Source organism: Simochromis diagramma, unplaced genomic scaffold (assembly GCF_900408965.1).
Source record: "Simochromis diagramma unplaced genomic scaffold, fSimDia1.1 OVJJ01000176.1, whole genome shotgun sequence".
Lineage (NCBI taxonomy): Eukaryota > Metazoa > Chordata > Actinopteri > Cichliformes > Cichlidae > Simochromis > Simochromis diagramma.
Window position 1 is genome coordinate 3,505,424 of NW_024386892.1, and position 21,615 is coordinate 3,527,038.

Sequence of the window (21,615 nt, forward strand, 5' to 3'; positions counted from 1 at the left end):
GCACATGAAAGCTGTGATTCGGTAACAGCGACTCTCGGGGGAGGGGCAGGGGGAGGGCGGGACTGGAGGTGAGCTACCAGCAGGTAGTTCATGTCCAGGCATGACGGCGTGCACGTCCACATGCCGTCTTTACTCTGAGGAAGGAAGGAAGGTGACGAGGTGTTTGAAAGTGATCTGAAAGACAAATACAGGAGGAGGAGGAGCAACGTGAAGGAGAGCGGTGGCGTCAGCGCAGAAGGAGGGGCGGGGATTAGAGGAGGACTGAGATAAAGAGCAGACAGCTGATAAGAACCATCGTCCCCATCTCTGCCTTTGATCCTCTCTCTGAAGGCGAGCCGCCGCTCGCGCCCATAAAAACCGTCAAATAAACTTTATTTCTGCTCGGCGATCTCCGACCCGCCGTCTTGTTTGCTGTGGTCCTTATACGGAGCCGTCCTGCTCCTGCTGTCGTCAGCTGGTGGAGGAGAATGTTTCACCTCCTGCAGGAGTCACTCCGAGCTGCTCTCAGCCGTCACCAAAGACTAAAAAATGTTTTAACTTCTGTTTGTTTCGTGTCCAGCCGCAGGTCAGAACCCGGACCACGTCCTGCAGGGGACGGGGGTGAAACCCGAGGCCCGGCGCCCTGGCGACAGCCCCACCATCGCACCTGAGGACCTCCCTCGATCCCTCAGCTGCTACTGCTCGGGTCACTGCCCGGACGACGCCATCAACAACACCTGCCAGTGAGTAGAAGCAGCGCAGTAGAGTCTGTCACTGCTGAGTAGAGTCCTCGTTGCTCCATGATGATGATGATGATGATGATGTCTGTCTTCAGGACGAACGGTCAGTGTTTCGCCATCATCGAGCAGGACGAGCACGGAGATGTGCAGCTCACCTCCGGCTGCATGAAGTATGAAGGCTCTCACTTCCAGTGCAAGGTGAGCCGGTCTGTGTGGGCGTGTCTGTCACTTTTCTCGCCTCTGTGTCTCCTCCCTCCTGACCTGCTGTTGTGATTGGCTCCGTTTGCTCGGCAGGACTCCCCCAACGCTCAGACCAGGAGGACCATCGAGTGCTGCAACACAGACCTGTGCAACAGAGACCTGCAGCCCACGCTGCCCCCGCTGGCCCCCACCGGTAACGTGGAACACAGATGCAGGTGTGAAACAGGTGAGCTCGTGAAGCCGCACAGGCGACTAATGTGTGTGTGTGTGTGTGTGTGTGTGTGTGTGTGTGCGCGCGCGCAGAACGAAGCCCCCACTGGCTGGCCTTCCTGATCTCCATGACGGTCTGCTGCTGCACGCTGATCTGCATCACCGTGGTTTACTACTACAGGTAAGAGCTCACCTGGCAGCGACCGGCACACCTTCGAGTCAGCAGAGACTGTTGGACCTGCTGCTGACAGCGGGGAGAGGCGGTGATGCAGACTTCCGTTTAGTTGAAACGCAGACGTGTCTGTAGCTCATTGGCTTTCACTTCCTGTTGATGTCTGATACGACGATAGCCGTGCATAAATCACCTGACGTGGGCTGGTGTAGTGAATTCTTACTGCTCGTAATGATCAGTCACTAAATGGTCCAACCAGCACACAACACACACTAACACATCCAAGGCAATAATGAAGTAACTAACAGCAACATCAGGAAATCACATGTGAAATAAATACGAGTAAAATCAAAATAATGTGACTGAAAGTGAGCAGAAAGCAAAACTGCAAATATTTCATGTCAAATTTGAGCCTAAAAAAAAAGACGTCAAGTTAAAGAGAAAGTGCTCCTTAGCTCAGGCTTTTATTTTGGAGTCATTCTCAGAGTAAAACTGACAGCTTCCTGTTTACATTTTCTTCACTTTTGCCTGTAGTAAACACACACAGACATTTTTATTATGCTCACTTTGGACCCTTTTGTAAAACTGTTGATGAATCAAACTGAGGTGTGTGTGTGTGTGTGTCTGTGTGTGTCTGTGTGCAGGTATAAGTTTAAGAGCGACCGGCAGCGGTATCATAAGAACCATAAGGACCAGGAGCACGATGTCTTCATCCGGGAGGGCGAGTCGCTCAGAGACCTCATTCATCAGTCTCAGAGCTCAGGCAGCGGCTCAGGGCTCCCCCTGCTGGTAGGAGCTACAAACACACCTGCTCTGATTTAAAGAACAGTCAGCACCAGCAGTGACTTTACTTTGTTCTCTATTAGAATTTATTTTTGTTTCTTTGAGTTTTATTTTATCTGGTAGTTTCAGTTTGATTACAAGTGAAGGTTGTTTCACCTGTGATGTCATCGCTGTCATTGATAAAAACGACGACGCTGGCTGCGGCGGAGGACGCTCGAGGGTCAAAGAAGAGGCTCACACACTAATACAGAGCTTTGTTTTTAAAACGGGTCAAAGGTCACAGACCACGTTAACGACCGGGAAACTCGGCGCGCCCTTCTGAAACTTCCTTTCTGCGTCCTCAGGTGCAGCGGACCATCGCCAAGCAGATCCAGATGGTACGTCAGATAGGAAAGGGGCGGTACGGCGAGGTGTGGCTGGGCCGCTGGAGGGGAGAGAAGGTCGCCGTAAAAGTCTTCTTCACCCGAGAGGAAGCCAGCTGGTTCAGGGAGACGGAGATCTACCAGACGGTGCTGATGAGGCACGAGAACATCCTCGGTAGGCTTGTGCGCCAAACACGTCCACGTTCTCACGAAGTTACGGTGCAGGTCATGTGACCCGCGGTAAGCGAGTCGTGGGTTCTGAGCAGCTTTATGATGTCGTCCGAGCCCGAGGACTCAGGGCGCTCGATACGCCGATTTTGATTATGCACGGCGCCGCTGCCCAGCAGAAACAGCTGAACCATTATTTCAGCTTCATGAAAGTTCAGAGTGTCGGAGGAGAGAGACCGCGTTAACCACGGGCCAATAAGAAATGGTCTCCGGGCGCCTGAGGCGAATATAAAGTAAATAATGTCAGGTGGATGTTTTTACCTTCCTCCTCTGCAGGCTTCATCGCGGCGGACATTAAGGGCACGGGCGCCTTCACGCAGCTCTTCCTCATCACCGACTACCACGAGAACGGCTCGCTGTACGACTTCCTGAAGCTGACCACGCTGGACACGCAGGCGCTGCTGCGGCTCGCCTACTCGGCCGCCTGCGGCCTCTGCCACCTGCACACGGAGATCTACGGCACGCAGGGCAAGCCGGCCATCGCCCACCGCGACCTGAAGAGCAAGAACATCCTGATCAAGAAGAACGGCACCTGCTGCATCGCCGACCTCGGCCTCGCCGTCAAGTTCAACAGGTTCGCGTTTGCTCCGTGGTGCATTCTCGGGCTGTTCTGGCCTCAGCTGACCTAACCTCTCGTTGTGTTGCCATAGTGACACGAACGAAGTGGACATCCCCCTGAGCACCCGGGTGGGGACGAGACGCTACATGGCCCCCGAGGTCCTCGACGAGAGCCTCAACAAGAACCACTTCCAGGCCTACATCATGGCCGACATGTACAGCTTCGGACTCATCGTCTGGGAGATGACCCGACGCTGCGTCACCGGGGGTACGCACAAACAAACGCACACTCACACACACCAGAAGAAGAACGTCAGCCGCTGTTGGGCGCGTCAGCCGCTCTGACGTTAATACAGGTGTTGTTTCCTGTGCAGGTATCGTGGAGGACTACCAGCTGCCGTACTACGACACGGTGCCCTCTGACCCCTCCTATGAGGACATGCTGGAGGTGGTGTGTGTTAAGGGCCTGCGGCCGACGGTGTCTAACCGCTGGAACAGCGACGAGGTGAGGCTCGGACTACTTCCTGTCTGCTTTGTCTCTCTCCCGACTGTCGAGGATGTTTGTTTTATTCCAGCCTGATGGGAAAGTTCGAGCTTTTGATTCAAAACAGCAGCCAATACCGGGACTACTTCCTATCTGACCTAACCACCAACGTATTCCTCCGCTGACCTGTCGCCGGTCTCTTTCTGCCATCCTCGTGTCTGAACTGTGTGTGCGGATAAATACGTTGGCGATGCGGTCAGACAGGAAGTGTTCCCGTGCCGGCGGCAGAGAGTTGGGTGTCACAATGATGGTGTCAGAGCGGCTGTGTTCTCGTGACTTCCTGTTCGTCCTTTAACGGCGTGTTTGTGTCCGCAGTGCCTCCGGGCCATGCTGAAGCTGATGTCAGAGTGCTGGGCTCATAACCCCGCCTCCCGCCTCACCATCCTCAGAGTGAAGAAGACGCTCGCCAAGATGGTGGAGTCCCAGGACATCAAGATCTGACCCCACCCTCCTCCAGACTCACCTCAACCTCCGCCCCAGACCGCCTCTTCATCAGGGGGATGAAGGGGAGGAGCTAAAAGAGCAAAGGACCCATCTCAGGGCTGAACTGTGTCTCCTCCTCTTCCTCCTCCTCTCTCTGCGCCGAGTGACGCTTTCTGTGAAAGCCAAACAAAAGATACAGACGACTTCCTGTGGAGGGGCGAGGAGGGGGGGGCGGGGCTTTCATTCCTCATGAATGAACTGAGTTTTTTTTTTGTTTTTTTTTTTTTATTCCTTTGAGGACCCACCTCGCCGAGCTTCTTCCACCTCCGCCTGTTTGAAAATGTTTCCTTTGTTTCTCTTCAGGACTGAGTTCTCCTGCCATATTAAGATATCATCTCCACGCTTAGTTGAATATAAGCAGAATAAGGTACTATAATAACATGTGAATTTAAATGTGTAAATAAACGTTATCTTTAGATGCCGTGCCTGCTCGTGAGAGGAGTTCAAACCAGAACACTATGCTGCAGTGGTGTTGACGTCCGGCCGACTCCTCGGAGACGCCGGCGGGAGGTCGCGGGGTCAGCACGGAGACGTCTGCCGTCCTGTTCGTCTGTCTGTCTGATGAAACTTAAAAAAACAAAACAAAGTGGCGCCAAACCCGAAGAAGACCTTCACGAAAATCTCAGCGACGTAACCGCTTTGAAAGGGGACTTATTCTGCTCAGAGTGGCTTAGTATGATTAACCCTTTGAAATAGTACTCATTTGTCTCACACAGCTCACTGTCTTCTGATTGGCCACCTTCTGGAAGCCAGCAGAGGGGCAGTACCTTATGTTCGAGAGTTCCTCCACCTCTTGCTGACGTAGATGAACTGTAAATCTGGCTTATTTTATTTTTAAAGTAATCCAGTTTTATGGGATATTTGCCCTTTTTAAGGCCCACCTCCCAAAGCCTGACTTTATTCTGATTAGCCAGGTTCTGGAAGACTGCCGAGGGGTCGCTTTATCACTCCTTTTTAATAGCAGTGTAATAAATTTGACTGCAGCTCGTCTGCAGGGCAATTGTGAGCCATCGGGGTTGAATTATATTTAAGACTTTGATTTCATTGACTCTGGACCAACCCTAGAGCGGCCCCTGTGGATGAGGAAGTCCACAGAGGGGGCGTTGTTGAGGTTTGGACTCAACAAGGCATGGATTATTTTTACATAAGTTTATGTCATCATATGAAACTGCATACAGTCACGTTGATCGTTATGCGAGTCAGAAAGTAAGAAAGCATAACAGGTCCCCTTCGAGCTGATTGGCTTATTGCTGGTGAGTTTTCTTTAATCATTAGGAATATTTGGGAAACTGGTTCCGGATGTTTTTAGCCTAGCTTAGCACAAAGACTGGAACCTCGCCTCATCAACTCTAAATGTGTTTATAGGGTTTCTCGGACACGTAGAAATTAAAATGTAAGAATTGCTGTTTTAGCAGCGGTGCCACTAAGCTAACAGTTTGTGCTAAGCTAGGCTACGGTCGCTGTTAGCGGTTTCGTGTCGGCGGCAGTGGGTTCGCATGTTGGCTGCGCGTGAATGAGGCTAACGTTCGTACAGCAGCTATTTAAGCAGTAACCTTAGTGTGTCTGTAATTAAAGCTCAGTATAGAAATAATCTTGAATATGTAAAAGTCTTTTTGTTTCCTGCTGTTGGTGTTTTGTACAGCATCTGGTATGGTGCCTTATGAGTTTACCAACGAAATGAAAACTCTATATACAGTCTGTCCAATGTACCGATTTTTAAATAAATACTCTTATTTTAGTACACAAAGCCACAGCGTCGCTCTGCTTCTTTCACACCCGAGCTTTTACTTTGAAAATCCTGCATTTAATCTCGTTTTTGTTTCTACCAGCAAAATTTGGTCATGAATTTAATTTGGGATTGACTTTTCTCATTTTACTTCCCATGTTATCAGTGTGCTAATGTTCAGAGAGATTTAGTCAAAATTGAATTTAAATAGTAACTTATTACATTTCAACTTTTACCAACTCAAACTTTGTAACTTCCCATTTGAAGTTATTCATTTTAATTTATAGAAACTATTGGAGAAAATATTTTATTTCTAATGGAAAACAAAGGTTAACTAATAAATATCACTAAATACAATTTTCAGGTAATTCAGATTTATTTAAAAACATACCTTAAAATCTTATAAAAATCTAGTCAAGATTTTAAATGTTCATTTCCAATAAAGAGGAAATCAACTTTACTACAGGATTCATGTGATCCAAGTTTTAAATTTTGGCATTGAATGACATGGATACTTCAACATTTTAAAAGTTAAAACTTCAAAAATGTTGAAGTATCCATGTCAGTGAGAAAATGATCCTGGGACTGAAACTTAAATTTCCATTTAAGTTTTGAACTTTGATTCTGAAACTTGTTGCATTAGAATTAATATTTAACTTAAGTTCATAATTTTGACCAAAGAATTATTCAAGTTTTTTGTAGTTTCACAACCTTAAATCGTACTAATACAGATTAACCCTGATTTTACAGTCAGTTTTGGTTTCATCTAAACTTTGTCGTGAGCTTCCAAATGTTTGATTCTGCAGGCGTCTCCTCCAGGTGATCACTCAGCTGAGCAGCCTGGTCATGTGACAACTACAGGTGGTGAACAGCTGTGGTGCGTTTCCAGCTGTGAGCAGCTAAAGCAGTGTCACAGTGATGTTGGTATCAAAGTGCCACCACATCCACGTGACTCAAGCACTCCTGACTCTCTTTGCATGACGAGGTTTTAACAAGTCAAACTGCAGTGCAGCACGGCCTTTCCACTACTTTAGTTTTGATGACCTGCGAGTAATAAACACCTGAAACTCTGAAGAACGGGCTGACATCAGTAAATCTCGCTGTTCACATGAGCTGCACGTGTCCGAGGCCTCTCAGCTCACGTCACAGAAAATACGACTTAAAGCTCAAATCTGAAATTAGCGACGACCCGTTTAAACGACTTCAACAGAAACACAGAGTCACCATTTTTAGTGAAACATTTCTTTATTTATCATCCTGTCTACTTGTCCTCGGGTTTGTTGAAGCAGTAGGTGAGGCAGCACTTCCCGCAGTAGTGACGGTCAAAGTGGCTCGCCATGAACACGCCGGCGCCGCACTCGTCAGCGGGGCACTCGCGCCTCAGCCGGTGGATTTTACCGTTCTCGTCCACCTGAAGGAGGAAAAGTGTTGGTTTTAATAAAACCAAAAATGCACAAAACTTAAACTCCAGCGCGTCTCCGGTGGCGTTTTTACCTTGTAGTATTTGAGCACGGCGAGCTTGACCTTCTTCCTCTTGTGCTTGTTCTTCTTGGGGGTGGTGTAGGACTTCTTCTTCCTCTTTTTGGCACCACCGCGCAGCCTCAGCACCAAGTGCAGAGTTGACTCCTGAAAACACCAAGAAACAGGCGTGAGAGGGACGCCAGACGACACAAACGCGTAAAAACGCGCTCGAGTTTGAGACTTGAATTTAACTCCGCCCCTTGATGGGTCAGGGTGACAGGAAACCAGGGAGAACCTGACAACCACAACCTCTTATGTGCAGACACAGCTGATGTTGCTACATCTAATTCATGCCTTCATCAAACAAAATCACACAACAACAAACTTTATTTATACAGCACATTTAAAAGCCACCAAAGTGCTTAACATGCAAGAGAATAGGATGAAGTAACCGGGAAGGATGACGGCTATGGCAAGGTACCAAAACATGCCGGCAGGCTGAATGGCATCAAAACAAAAGCAAAAGAAAACTAAGTGTAAAGGATAAAACAGTCAAATTTTAAAAATGATTAATTAAGAATAAGCCGAAGATAAGACGCATTAAGCTAACTAACAACAAACGTTAACTGGTAGAAAAGGCGAGGATAAATAAGTGTTTTTAACCGCGGTTTGAAGGACTCGATGGAATCAGACTCGCGTATAGAGATGCAGGTTATTCCATAAATCGGGTGCAGCCAAGGCAAAATTCCTTAGCTGCACCTGAGCACAGTCCTGAAGGTGGAAACCGCTGAAGGCAGCAGAGCCTGTGTGGGATCCACTGAGCATTCAGACTGGAGGTTTAAGCCTGCAGGACTCATTTAAGCCACCGGGGGGCGACAGACTCCAAAGCTGACCCAGTTACAAATTCCAGACCTGGATTTCCCCCCAAAAGTCAAATGAAAACCAGATTCCTGTCGTCTGGACCTCCTGCTGTGAGGTAACGCTACCTCACGTCACGAATCTGTTTCTAGTTCCAACTGTTTGAATCTGAGGCCTCAGTAACAACACGTCCGACTGCAGAGCCAGTTATTCCAGCTCAGACTCAGAACCAGAGCTTTGGTCTGAATTTATGAACCAACTGCTCCAAAGAGGTTCTGATCCAGATGTTTTTATTCCAACATCTGTCCAAATGCAGCTAGAAGCTAGAATTGATCTAAACCCTGCTCTGGGAACTCGATTAAACCCAAAATAGAGGTAAAATTAAAAAACACAGCAACAGCTCATCAGATGACCTTTGAATGACGCTGGCTCTAAATCTCAAACTGAACTCTGAGTCCACATTTACAGAAAAGCCTTCATTTCTCTGGGGCGGCGTTCCCGGCTCACCTTCTGGATGTTGTAGTCTGAGAGCGTGCGGCCATCTTCCAGCTGCTTCCCGGCGAAGATCAGCCTCTGCTGATCGGGAGGGATTCCTGCAGAGAGCAAACACCAGCTGATCAGGATCATCACTGAATCCCCAGTAATCAATCAGCACTTCAACTTCCTGTGCTTTGCTGCATACATTTGGTTTCTGGACTCCAGAAACACACACACACTATGGTTGAAGCTCCGCCTCCCTGTGACAGCACGTTTTAAATCACTGTCCCGCTTGTTGAACATATCTGTGACTGTAAATGATTTTGACAGTGACGCTCATGTGTCAGCTTCATGGTGCTGATGGCTGATGATGGCGAGCACATTTCTCCTATTTAAATACGGCGGCCCGAACGCTTCAAACACTGACACGATTATTTTAATCACCAACCACCCTGCTGTCTCTACACAGCTGCGCTTCTGTTCGTCCCACAGGAAGTTTCACTCACATTTAAACATCAGTTTGTCCTGGTTATTTGACACTTATGCTCCTGTAAGTGTGCCCCGTACACCCCCGTAATGATGCTTTCTAATCCCTCAGTATGCATCTGTAAGACCGACCATCTCCCTCACGGACTCCTGCTGCGGTCTGTGGTCTATAAACAGTCTGAACTACGACCCCTGACAGCTCACACATGATTTCTGAAGAGTTCTTATTTCGAGCAGTCTGTGTTTCTCTACAAACACGAAGCTCATCACGTGTTTTCAGGTAAACACAGGAAGCTTCGTTGCAGCTCGGCCTCCCACATTCACCTGTTTTAGGATAAAACGCCTCCTGGCCTGATGATGCATAAAGTAATAGAGTAAAAGTAATCAGCCAGGCTCACTCACCCTCCTTGTCCTGGATCTTGGCCTTGACATTCTCGATGGTGTCTGAAGGCTCAACCTGTGGAAGCAGAGAGGACAGGTGAGCCGGGACAGCACGCGCTTCCGGTCAAAGCTCTACTCACATGCAGATTACAACTCTTTAAACACGAATGACACATTCACGTTTATTAACTAACTACAACTAATCTGGGGTTTACGAGCACGGCACTAAGCTGCTGCGCCCGCTCCACGTGTTTACACTGCCCTGGATAGCTTAGCCGTTAGCCTTCGGTACAGCGTCACTTTTACAGCCTGATTCCGCCTCCAAACACACGGCGGCAGTTAACACACAGCACCGATCAGTTACGTGTACAAACGGCCGCTCTAATCTAGTTCCACAATAAGTAAAACTCGGGTTAACGGCAGCCCGTGAACGCCGCTGCCCTCCATCACAGCCCGTCACCCACCTCGAGGGTTATAGTCTTCCCCGTAAGGGTTTTCACGAAAATCTGCATCCTGGCGTTCAATCCACCTGCACGGGAAGACACACAGGACACTTTAGTCTCTGCTGGAGCCCAAACGTCAGTTTAAAAGCGCCGATTTTTAACAAAAACCCGTCAAAAAACGGAGCGCGAGCTTACCACCGGTCTGCTCCTAATGGCGGATCATGAGAAGAGGGCTTTCCTTTCCAGACACGGGGTTTTCTGCACGCGTTCGCAGGGGTTAGGGTCGCCGTTCCGGTGCCTGATCAAAATACAACGCAAACACTATATTTAGTCATTTTCTGGCGTCTTTTTTTCTTCCAAGTATATTTTTAGTGCTAATGTCGATATTTTTTTTTACACTTTAATGATCATTTGGATGATTATTTAAAGACAAAGTCGACTCATCTACTAAAAACAACACTTCCCAGGTGCACCTTCGCGGTAACCACGGCGACGCGAGGATTCCCCTGAAATTGTGGGAAGAAGGGAAACTAAACGGAAAGTTAGCCTAAAAATATCATCGTAAAGAACAACGTCCGATGCACAAATGTCCCGCAGTTCACGTTTCACAGCCGACATCCTGACGACTGACAGCGACCGGAGCTTCATCCGGTCTTTATACGAGTTCATGGAGCACGAGAAGAAGTGCCTGCAATGTCCCGGGGAGGGTCCCGACGAGCTCCGATACACCGTCCACCGCTCCGTCTTCAGCAAGGTGTTACAGTTAAAAAAAAAAAAAAAACCGCGGTAAAACTTAAAAGGAAAACTGGACAGGTTTACTTCTTCAAAAATGCAACTTTACGAGGAAAGCAGAAAATCTGAAAAACTCTGTAAAAGGAGAAGACCCTGGTACTCGTATAAACCCCCACTGCCGTTTTTAAGGGAAAAAAATCCACAATTTTACTTCTTTTACAAAAAAAATAATAATAATAAAATAAAATAATAAATCGGAAGACATAGAGGACCGAAAACCCGGGGTGACAAATTTACCTGATAATAAAACATGCAAACTGAATTTGCAAAAAATGTAAAGTTATTAGAAAAAACTCGACAATTTACAAGAGAGGAAAAAAAACAAATTAATGAGAAAAATTAAACCAAAAAAGAAAATGAACTTTTCCTGTGTCCTCCTTGGTTCTGTCAGGTGATTGGACGAGCAACAGCCTATAAAAGGCTTCTGTTGGCCGTAAAGTCGGAGTATGACAGCACCATCAGGGAGCTGCAGAGGAGGGAGGAGGAAGCCAGGGCAGCACGGCTAACCGTGGCAGCCTCCGAGTCACGCCGGAAATCACTGCTTACCTGTGAGCGCCAAGCCGCCCACCTGAGGGAGCGGTGAGTGACGGCTGTCTGTGTAAATAAGACTTACTGTATGTAGACTACATTAACTTTCCTCCAGGGATTTATGTGTAAATAAAAGTCACCATTGTCAGAGATGAAGGTGAGAAAATACACTGTCTGAAAAAAACAACAATTATTAGTCGATATTTTTCCATTTCCTTTGTTTTGCTGCTTTTTGTCTCTTTGCAGGATCTCCACCCATCAGAGGGAAACAGCAGAACTTCAGGAGGAGCTCGAGAGAGAGAAAACTTCTAAAGAGCAGAGCACATGGATGCCCGGTACACCCTCAGATAGATGAGTTAACGCAGGGTCCTCAAAGCCTGTGAGGGGAAAATACAAGGCAGACATGTTAGCATGTCACATCTCCACAGACACAAATATGAAGGACATGATTAAAGTGAAGCAAAAATACACAACTGCAACAAAATGTTAAAAGAATATAAAATACTAGAACAAAATGATAAAAACCTTCAAATAAAAAAAGATTCAAATGAATAAATATAATAATAGCTGAGCTTTGGTGTCCTGGAAGTAAAATATGAAGTTAATTGATGTGTATTATGTTACAGAGTGAAGGAATATTATGGATTAGCAGTACAGACGTTTTGCTGTTGTCTCGGCTTTTTGGTCATTGTTTACATATGATGGGTGTGGACATGCTGTCACCTTTAACTGAGGTTATTGGATAATTGAAGTTTCTGCAAACTCTGCTGTCAGGCTCTCCACCTGTGTTGTAACAGAATGAGGCTGCCAGGATACTTCCAGTGAGGTCCAGCTGAGAGCTGATGAAGACGTGGACCTTTAGAGACCAAACTGACTTTTACCTTACAACGTTTCAGTTGGTGAAAGCTTTTCTTCACTGATCTGATTAAAGTAAAAGTCAAAGAACTTTACACAAAAACTCAAATTCTCAGCTACATTTCAAAGATGTGGGTTGAACATATAGTTCGGGTATTTGTAGAGTTCGGTGGTTCAGGTAAAGTTTTCTCATTCAGGATTTCATCCACACAGTCAAAGAGTTCCTGATATGCGTGGCAGGTGGCTATAACCCACTACTATAACACTGACACTGTTCCTGAAAGACGGAGCTGCTGACCTGTTTAATGAAAACAGGAAAGGACCTGTAATGGATCCTTGGGGGATACCACATGTAACCCTCTCAGGCTCAAATTAAATGTTTTGTTGCTAATGCACAACCAAGTCCTGCAGTGGTGCTTCTGAGTAAAAAAACCTCATAAAATATGTCTGTGGGGTAATCAGGTTGTTAGTTTTTAACTGTTGCAAATCGGCAGCGCCTGCTTGGAGCTGGGATGAAGAGCAGTTCCCTGTTTCAGGAGCGGTTCACAGTGTTTATAATGTGATCGTTCACAGTGGTTTGTCCTGTCTCAGTCAGCTCAAAGTGCAGCGTACACAACAACATATTAGCTGGGCCTTAATCGTACATGCTGAATGAGCTCAGGCCCAGCGGCAGTGTTTCTGGATCCATGTGTGGATGCAGAGATGATCTGTGTTCGATGCCAGGGGTTTTCAGATGTGTGCCTCAGCCCGTGCAGTGGTTTCCACCTCAGGATCAGATCTGCTTTTAAAGCAGTGCTGCCCGAGGGTCTCAGCACCTCCAAAAACACAACACACCCCTCTGTGGTAGTGTTTGTAGGTCCCACAGATCTGTCATTCATAGCTGCTAAATATTCTGTCAGGTCCTCCAGGGTTGATCTCCACACTGGTGTCATCTCGCAGGTTTGACAGTGGCTGAGTCTGAGGATCCCGAGGCTCTGGACGGGTACCTGAAGGACATGGAGGCGCAGAGAGACGCTCTGCTGGACAGAAAGAGTCACTGTGTTCCTCTGGAGGTCAAAACTAAGTTGGACGCCGAGCTGCAGGCCGCCAAACGCCGCAGAGACGAGCTGAGTGCCGAGAACAACCACCTGACAGTCCTGTAAGAGCAGAAACTCACAGGAAGTCATACAGTTCTGTACATATGCAGGTCATCAGTAAGACTTCATGCTGGACGAGTGCAGAATATTTTAGAATTTTTACTTAAAGGATTAAGGACCTTTCACCTGAAGTCAGTAACACAAAGATGTAGTCATGCAGTAAAGCTCCTCCTTCACCAGATGCCTAAAAGGAAAAAAAACATCATCTCAGTTTGATAAAAAGGTGCCTTTTATTTTGAAAGGTTAGGGAATCTCTTCCTCCTGAGCACCTCTGCAGACTCCTGCAGGAGCAGATGAGGAAATATGTTTGACACCAACAGGAAACAGATTATTGAAAATAATGAAAGCAGGAAACAAAGCTTTTAGACAGAAAGTCAGCATGCAATCAGATTTAATAAAAACAAACCTGACTTTGGGCTCCGGCTCTGTTTTAATGCTGATCTCACAGAACAACATCCTGAACATCGTCTGCACCAAAGAACAGTTTGACAGAAGCAAAGTATTCAGAGTCAGAACGAGTCCTTACAAACTGAACCCAACCTGGAGAAAGAACGACCTCAGAATCAGACCAGAGGGAGTCGGGGTCAGAGGTCAGCCTGATAACCAATGAACCCTTGCATATGTTCTAACATCCTTCCCACAGGCTGATATCAGCCTTTAAAGTTTACCCAGAATGCACTTTTGTAACTTTGCTCCAGTGAATTCTGAGAATCAGACCCAACATCAGGTACGAGCGCCACGTGTCGCAGTTTATTCAGACTGGATCTCATCACACTGACGCTCACAGAAACAAACGCATCCAAATTATAAGCAGTCAGACGAGGAGCAGAAATATTAGGTAACAAAAGCTGCAGAGTTAAAGAGAGATGATCAGAGCATCTTAATATTTAAGGTGAACCAACCAAAACTGACAAAACGAGCGACCTGACCCCTGATGATGCTCCTAACAGCTGATACAGAGCACCACAAAGTTAAAGGTGATGGGTCTGCTGCCCCCAAGTGGACCAAAGCAGTCACTGCAGGTTTGAGTTTACCAAGTGTGGTTTGGATTTGAGGCTCAGCCGCTGAAGACCACGATCACCTCTCTGTCTCTAGATACAAACGTCTGAGGAGCATGTGGGACTGCCTGAGCAGCTGGGAGGAGGAGGGTCAGCCGGCGCCTCTGGGGGAACTCGTGGGTTCCACTCTGGAGAACATCAGGGAGGCAGACGGTGAGACGCTGCTGCAGTCAGCAGAGTTTTGGGTTCAGTGTCAGTGATCACTGCGTACCTCCAGAATGAATGCGGTAAAACATCAATTAATGATTTCTCTGTGCTGCTTCACGTCACCACACACTTCCACAATGGTGAGATATTTAGCTCAATATTAAAAAAAGGATATAGATTTTTATTAAAACATATTTTACGTCTTTTCTTACTTGTATAATTGTTTTTTCCAGTTTATTTTAAGTAGATCCTAAAAATGTTGAATTTTTTGCTGAGGAACATAGTTTTATATTTTCTAATTAGGGTTTATTTTCCTGGTAAAGACAACGTTCCTCTGTCACCTCTAAGGTTTTACATATCAGGACATGTGTTGGGTTTAAGTCAACCCTGCACAGAACCTGTTACTGAAAGCAACCACACAGACACTAGTGGACTTTCCACGTGCATGGGGAGCGTTGGAGAGCAGTGTTGTCACTCGCCTGTCCAAGCAACTCCAACTGATTCCTTCGCTACAGCCCTTTTTATTGTCAGCAAGCAATCATTCATGAATATGCAATTACAAGTGTGTGTGTGTGTGTGTGTGTGTGTGTGTGTCTGTCCAGCTATACTATACATAGACATTCGATCTTTCAGTGAAGTTAAACTGTGTGTATGAGGCATGCAGAAAAGCAGAAAAGCAGAAATAAGCGTTTTGCTAAACTATAAAAACAGGAACTTGTAATAAGTCATATCTCGGACGAACATTTAAAGGTGTGAAGTCTTGGACTTTAAAAGAAACAGAACATGTTGCTTTCCAAATGTGTAACACATCTCTGGACTAAGCTGCATTCTGAATAAAGAAAGCACATTTTGTCAGCACAGACACAGATAAAGGAAATGCTAGAAGATAAATCCTCTGACTGTCTGGCTTTTTCTTCATAATGGTAGCCATACATGGACACATAAAGGCAATGATTCTATATATTTTAGCACAAATGACAATATAAGAAATATCAATTCCAACAACGTGTAAAGATCAAAATCATCAGGTCTTAAAATTTGATGAATGCAGCCTCAGAAGAACAAAATCATGTGACATATGACATCACGTCAGTATTTATTTGACAGAAACTAAAGCAAACCGACTCCGCCCCCTGATCCAGCAGCTTGTAGCTCCTCCTCCAGAAGCAATCCAGTGATGGTTTCTATGTGACATCATCAGTCTCATCACTGTGGAGCAGTTTTCGCTCTTCTCTACAGCGTCGCTTCAGCTCCATGCAGACGTGCTGTTGCAGACTTGCAGCTGTGCTCAGATCTTTGTCCTGCTGATGTGTTCACACGCCTGAGCGATGCAGACCTGCAAACTGCCAAAACATCTACTTTTACAGAGGCGTGTCACTCGCTGACGGTCAGGCAGCACCTGAGCCGCTCCCCTGTGGAAGCAGATAATGACACGCTGTCACGTGCTATTGTTCATCTGAGGCTGCGTTTAAATTCTTTTAAGACGTTGGGAGGACCAGGTGACTTTTACCTGTCCTGACACATGAGTGTGGACAGACTGTGACTGTAAAGATGGCGTTTCTGTCCTGCAGGGACGGACGAGGACATCTGCAGCATCAAGCAGCTGTTTGAGGACCAGGAGCCGGCCGGAGCTGATGCATCTGAACTTGTGTCAGATTACCTGGACAGGTGCTGCGTCCACAAAAACCTTCTGATGAGTTTTTGTGTGTGTGTGTGACGAGTGCCCGTCTCCTGCTTCTCCTTTGTCCTCAGGTTTCTCGAGCTGTTTGAGTTGGCTCAGTACGAGGACGCCGCTCTAATCGCCGCCAGAGCTCCTCGAGGAGTCCTGAGGAACATCGACACCATGGAGATGTTCAAAGGTGGGAACAGCACCTGCACAGTTATCAGGGCTCTGATTATGTTGATTTCAAGCAAAGATGAAATTAGTCTGACCCAAAGCACTGAAACAATCCCAGAGACCCTGTGAGTGCAGCTGAGGTGGGAAGTCATCGTCTTATAAACCTGTCAGGTAAATAGGTTGGTCTACGGACACCCACCCACTGCTGGAGCTTCTGGTGGACGTTAGAGGAACTGCAGCTGGTGGTGCTTCATGAAGGTACTGCTGTGTGTGACGACCTCTGTCTTCTTTCAGGTGTGGAGGTCCTCCCGGGCTCGCTCTCCCCATCGTTTCTCTTCTTCTGGGCGCTGCTGTTCACTGCCGGAGCCGATGGCGAGCTGTCGGCTCCCCTCTCCCTCCAGGGCGTCTCCTGTGCCCTCCAGAGCGGCGCCCTGCAGCTCGTCAGCTACGCCGTCACCCATAAGAAGTCAGTTTCATGTCAGTTTCATCACTTTCCCTGCTTCTCCTTCTTTACACTCTCTCTGCTCTCAGGCTGACCTTCACTGAGGAGCTGGGCGACATCCTGACTGAGCATGCTCAGGAGAACCCCGGCGTGGCTGACCTGTGTCTGACGTTGGCCACTATTATCTATGAGGCCTGCAGGCTGCACAGGAAGGCCGCACTGAGCATGTGCAGGAGAGGGCTGATCCACAGTGCTGCCGAGTTCCTGAAGCACTGCGAGGACCTCACAGCAGGTCTGTGTGTGTGGAAGTGTCTCTGTGAGGACCAGTTTTGGTGTTAAACCAGTGTAGCGAGGACATTTCTGCTCCAGGCTAACGTTAGGGTCTCGTCTTGGGTCATTTTTATTAATAAGATGAAAGATCTGTGGGGGAGGAGAGGGTGACACAGAGTGCGAGAGCTCGTCTCTGTCATTGTCTCCAGGGCTGGGCCAAAGAGACCCTTGGTCGCGGGTCATAGGCTGCATCTATGACCTCCGTCATAGACCCATTACACGCCCACACCCTAGGACAGCTCCCCTGGAGGAGCGAAGCATGACATCATTGACCACACGGATTTCATGGCTGGCTTTGGGGACCCCGAGTCCAGCTGACGAGTACCTGATATACCGACAGCAGTGTGTCTGCATCCAGAGAGCACACTGACTGTGCAGCATATTTGTACACCCTTAAAATAGATGCAGTGAGGCGATCTATCTCACTGGGCAAAGAAATGCAGGAGGAAGCTGATCGCCCTTCGGTTAGGGTGAAGGTGATGAAGCACTGAAGGCTCCACAGCCGGGGGTTCGGGCAGCCCCAGCTCACCCATCCCTTGGACCTCGAGCTTAGAGCGGCGCTTGGTTGGATGCTTGCTTGTAAAGGGCTTGACCAACAGCAGGGCATTACTGTCATACAGAAGCTGCTTTGGTGACCAGGCTGGTGGGAGCCTCCTGCCATCAAACAGGTCACGTTCTGCATCCTGGGCAGCTGGCCATGAGGTACCCAGCTTTGTAGCAGCCCGTTTGCAGACCTCGTACAGGCACTTGGCGGCCTACACTGCTGGGCAGGGAAGGTGGAGTCATCCTCCTCCTCATCCATGTCCTAAAGGTCGAGGAGGTGGGAGTTGGCATCAGCCTCCCTTCCTTACTTAAGTAACAAAGTACCAGCTCTGCAGGAAGCTGTTTGTACACAAAGCTAACTGAGCCTTGTGTTATATTAGTGTAATAAAATAATATTAGAAGATGGAAAAAAAAGAACTTTATTTCAGTCTATTTTGAGTCTAACAAATGTTCTCAAATCAGTTAGGTAAATGTGACGTTAAGTACAGTAACAGTAACTAAGTATTTGTACTCGGTGACTTCCCACCTCTGTCCGAACACACACAGAAAGTGTGAAAAGGTGGAAGGAGCAACGTCACAAAATAATTATGGTTTGATCATAATAAACTGTAAAGCATCAGAGAGCATCAGAGAGCTTCAGTCTCACTGAGCACGTGCAGTTCGAGGGTTCCTGCATTAGTCCTACATGTAAAGCAGCTTCAGCTCTCATCCACACAGAGCCCCACCGGCTGTGTTCACGGCGCCCTGAGAGTTATAACTCTCTCTCTCTCTCTCTCTCTCTCTCTCTCTCTCTCTCTCTCTCTCTCAGAGGACAGCATGTGGGTCCTGTGTCGCTCGCCCAGCCTCTCTCTCCTCCAGCTGCTGACGGAGCCTCTGCAGGACAGTGCTGCCATCTTGTCTGTGGGCGGGGCTTGTGCCGCTCTGCTGGCGGACCCTCAGCGGCGGCCCGTAGCGCTGCAGCTCCTGGACAGCTTCGTGAGCCGAGGGCGAGGTGGGTGGAGCAGACAGCATGCACCCGTCGGGTCACTTCCTTATAGAAGTGTTGCAACGAAGTCATCCACGAGTGTTAGATTCACACGTGAGCGGTGACACACACGTGCTAAAACTGGGACATCTGGACTCTGGACTCGTCTCTACTACAAAACAGTTCTAACAAGTAAAGACAGCAGCCTGTGAAACATTAAAGTGTTATTGCACGTTACCTCCTGTATTATATGTTTATTCAAAATGTACGCAGGCTGTATGATCACTGCAGAGGATAATCCACAGTGACGTACACACATGCTGTTCCCTCTGCAGCTGTGCAGGCTAACGCAGTGTCTATAATCTCCTGGTAGAGGAACGATGAGCTGTTCTGTTTATTCATAAAAAGAAAAGTCAGGAATCCAGAGACAGACCAGAGCTGATCTGTGCTCTCAGGCGATTCGTCCACATGTCATTGGGTGAGATGCTGTGCCCACACAGCCCCACACTTCACCCAAAGCTGCCCACTGTTGTGGCTCGGATGGTCATTATTTCAGATGTGTAAACTCATCATATGTGGCTTTAGTTTCTGGGGGGGCGTGGCCTCATGCCACCTACTACAGGTAACACAGTGACTGCCCCAAACTGAGAACTGTTTGGGTTTTTACATTTTATTTTAAAGTTGAGAAAGAAAGATGAGGAATGGTTTTACTGAGTCCCCTGACAGATAAACAGCCAATGAAATAAGACTTGTTATCAGTCTGTTTGGATAAAAGCACCTGTGACGTGATGCTTGGACAGAAGATTCTGGGACACATACATGTGCTGCTGGTCTTCTCAGGGGCTTTAGAGGAAGTGATCGTGGGGGATGTCGGCTCTTCGGTGGACGTGTGGACCCACGTGGTGTCTCTGTGCTCCGAGCTGGAGCGGGACGACCTGAGCCGGGCCATCCTGTCCGTCCTGCTGAGTCAGAGCGGGACCAGAATCGTGACCCCGGACCCGGAGGGAGCCCGGCTCATGGAGCACGTTTACCTGTGAAGACTGGACTGGAAGGCAGATTTTCTCCTTCTCATGAAACAACAGACAGGTTCTGGTAGTTTAGACTTTAACTCCATGTTAGCACCTTGTGTCCAATCAGGATGGCTTTCACTAAAATGTCTAATCTGGCACAAAGATATAACTGCACAATAAACAAAACAAAACGTCTGAAGTCTGCAAAGAGTCGTCTGACTTTTTTTTTTTTTTTTTTTGGTTGTTTTTGGTCTGAATCTTGTTATTCACGTATTTATTCACCCTTAGGATCACACCTGAGCTCCTCGCTGCAGTCTCTGAGCTTCAGCTGAAAACACTCAGGTGTGAAGCATAAAACAGTAACAGGAGATTCTGAAACTATAAGAAACAACCGCAGTCACACCTGCACCTGCTGAAAGGTATCAAAGAGTGCAGCAGCGAGCTTTGGGACGACCTCGCCTCTCTGAAGGCGCCGGCTGTGCTTTATGCTGCTCATGGAAGTCTCCACGTGTCTTCATTCTTTGCTTCTGATTTGTTTTGTGATATTAGAATTTCTAAAAACAATATATATTTAAAATCATGCACAAAGTGATGGATAGATTGGAATAGAATAGAAAAAAGAGAATTCAACTTAATTATCATTGCACATGTCACAAGTACAAGGCAACGAAATGCAGTTTCCATCCATCCAGAAGTGCTTTAGCCATAATATAGATAGAATAGATCCATATTCTGTAATATAGGTATGTTATAATGTGCAGAGTATGAAGGTATGTTATGAATATACTATAACTATAAGTATGTACAGGCTATGAAAGGTTATATATATGGTTAAAAATATGAAAACTATACAGATTGTAGATATACAATTGTGAGTATTATTAAACAGTTGTAAAAACTATAATTATTGTATTCAATTGAATTTTATTTATATAGCGCCAAATCACAACAACAGTCGCCTCAAGTCGCTTTATAGCGTACAGTAGACCCTACAATAATACAGAGGAAACCCCAGCAATCATATGACCCCCTATGAGCAGCACTTTAGCGACAGTGGGAAGGAAAAACTCCCTTTTAACAGGAAGAAACCTCCAGCAGAACCAGGCTCAGGGAGGGGCGGGGCCATCTGCTGTGATTGGTTGGTGTGAGAGAAGGAAGACAGGATAAAGACATGCTGTGGAAGAGAGACAGAAGTTAATAACAAGTGTTATTCAATGCAGAGAGGTCTGTTAACACATAGTGAGCGAGAAAGGTGACTGGAAAGGAAAAATGCAATGCATCATGGGAATCCCCCAGCAGCCTACGTCTGTGGCAGCATAACTAAGGGAGGATCCAGGGTCACCTGGTCCAGGCCCCTAACTATATGCTTCGCAAAAAGGACGTTTGAGCCTACTCTTACCAGTAGAGCTATGTCTGTCTCCTGAATCCAAACTGGAAGCTGGATTCCACAGAAGAGGGGCCTGAAAACTGAGGCCTCTGCCTCCCATTTACTTTTAAATAGGTTTAACTACAGTCAGCTGAATCCCGTGGGACATAGATGATTATTCGAGATCAGTTGATCATATTTAAGATTGCAAACCTTAATTAATGGCAGGACTTCTTTGAGCAGTTTGTGGACTGGGGTCTAAAAGTACCCTTTGATGGTTTGCGAGGAAGCTACTTATTGAAGTTATTTTCTTCAATCAGTGATTGAATAGTAAGATGTTCTGGCTTTTGCGGAGGGCTTTCTTATAAAGCAACAAACTATTTCTCCAGGCTAAATGATGATCTTCTAAATTTGTGACACGCCATTTCCTCTCCAGCTTACGAGTCATCTGCTTTAGGCTACGTGTTTGAGAATTATACCACAGAGTCAGGTACTTCTGATTAGAGACCTTAGTT

At 47.0% G+C, this 21,615-nt stretch overlaps 3 protein-coding genes across 7 annotated transcripts in view; 2 read left to right on the top strand and 1 right to left on the bottom strand.

The window, feature by feature from the left end:
• Window positions 1–6,007, top strand: part of LOC120734878 (bone morphogenetic protein receptor type-1A-like) — a 41,093-nt gene extending 35,086 nt beyond the window's left edge. For all 4 annotated transcript variants that reach the window (XM_040033964.1, XM_040033967.1, XM_040033966.1 and 1 more), the window contains 10 exons: window positions 560–722; window positions 815–917; window positions 1,014–1,113; window positions 1,224–1,311; window positions 1,947–2,091; window positions 2,430–2,622; window positions 2,952–3,249; window positions 3,326–3,501; window positions 3,608–3,738; window positions 4,093–6,007. In XM_040033964.1, coding sequence (XP_039889898.1) covers window positions 560–722; window positions 815–917; window positions 1,014–1,113; window positions 1,224–1,311; window positions 1,947–2,091; window positions 2,430–2,622; window positions 2,952–3,249; window positions 3,326–3,501; window positions 3,608–3,738; window positions 4,093–4,218 — 1,523 coding nt within the window. In that variant the 3' untranslated portion in view covers window positions 4,219–6,007. The remainder of the gene's footprint in view (window positions 1–559; window positions 723–814; window positions 918–1,013; window positions 1,114–1,223; window positions 1,312–1,946; window positions 2,092–2,429; window positions 2,623–2,951; window positions 3,250–3,325; window positions 3,502–3,607; window positions 3,739–4,092) is intronic.
• A 1,205-nt stretch (window positions 6,008–7,212) lies between these two features.
• rps27a (ribosomal protein S27a) lies at window positions 7,213–10,358 on the bottom strand. The gene is made up of 6 exons (XM_040033969.1): window positions 10,288–10,358; window positions 10,114–10,178; window positions 9,671–9,725; window positions 8,813–8,898; window positions 7,481–7,612; window positions 7,213–7,397 (listed from the first exon to the last, which is right to left on the bottom strand). Exons 2-6 carry the CDS (start codon window positions 10,159–10,161, stop codon window positions 7,248–7,250), a joined length of 471 nt encoding a protein of 156 aa, XP_039889903.1. The 5' UTR covers window positions 10,162–10,178; window positions 10,288–10,358; the 3' UTR covers window positions 7,213–7,247.
• Window positions 10,359–10,499: 141 nt separating this feature from the next.
• LOC120734877 (clathrin heavy chain linker domain-containing protein 1-like) lies at window positions 10,500–19,944 on the top strand. Of its 2 annotated transcripts, XM_040033962.1 has the most exons (11): window positions 10,500–10,846; window positions 11,276–11,463; window positions 11,659–11,747; window positions 13,207–13,405; window positions 14,499–14,614; window positions 16,180–16,276; window positions 16,361–16,467; window positions 16,740–16,911; window positions 16,977–17,179; window positions 18,569–18,751; window positions 19,565–19,944. In XM_040033962.1, exons 1-11 carry the CDS (start codon window positions 10,679–10,681, stop codon window positions 19,759–19,761), a joined length of 1,719 nt encoding a protein of 572 aa, XP_039889896.1. In that variant the 5' UTR covers window positions 10,500–10,678; the 3' UTR covers window positions 19,762–19,944. The 2 variants fall into 2 exon arrangements, with proteins under 2 accessions (XP_039889896.1, XP_039889897.1); XM_040033963.1 differs by lacking the exon at window positions 18,569–18,751 and having other exon boundaries at window positions 10,503–10,846.
• Window positions 19,945–21,615: the final 1,671 nt, after the last annotated feature.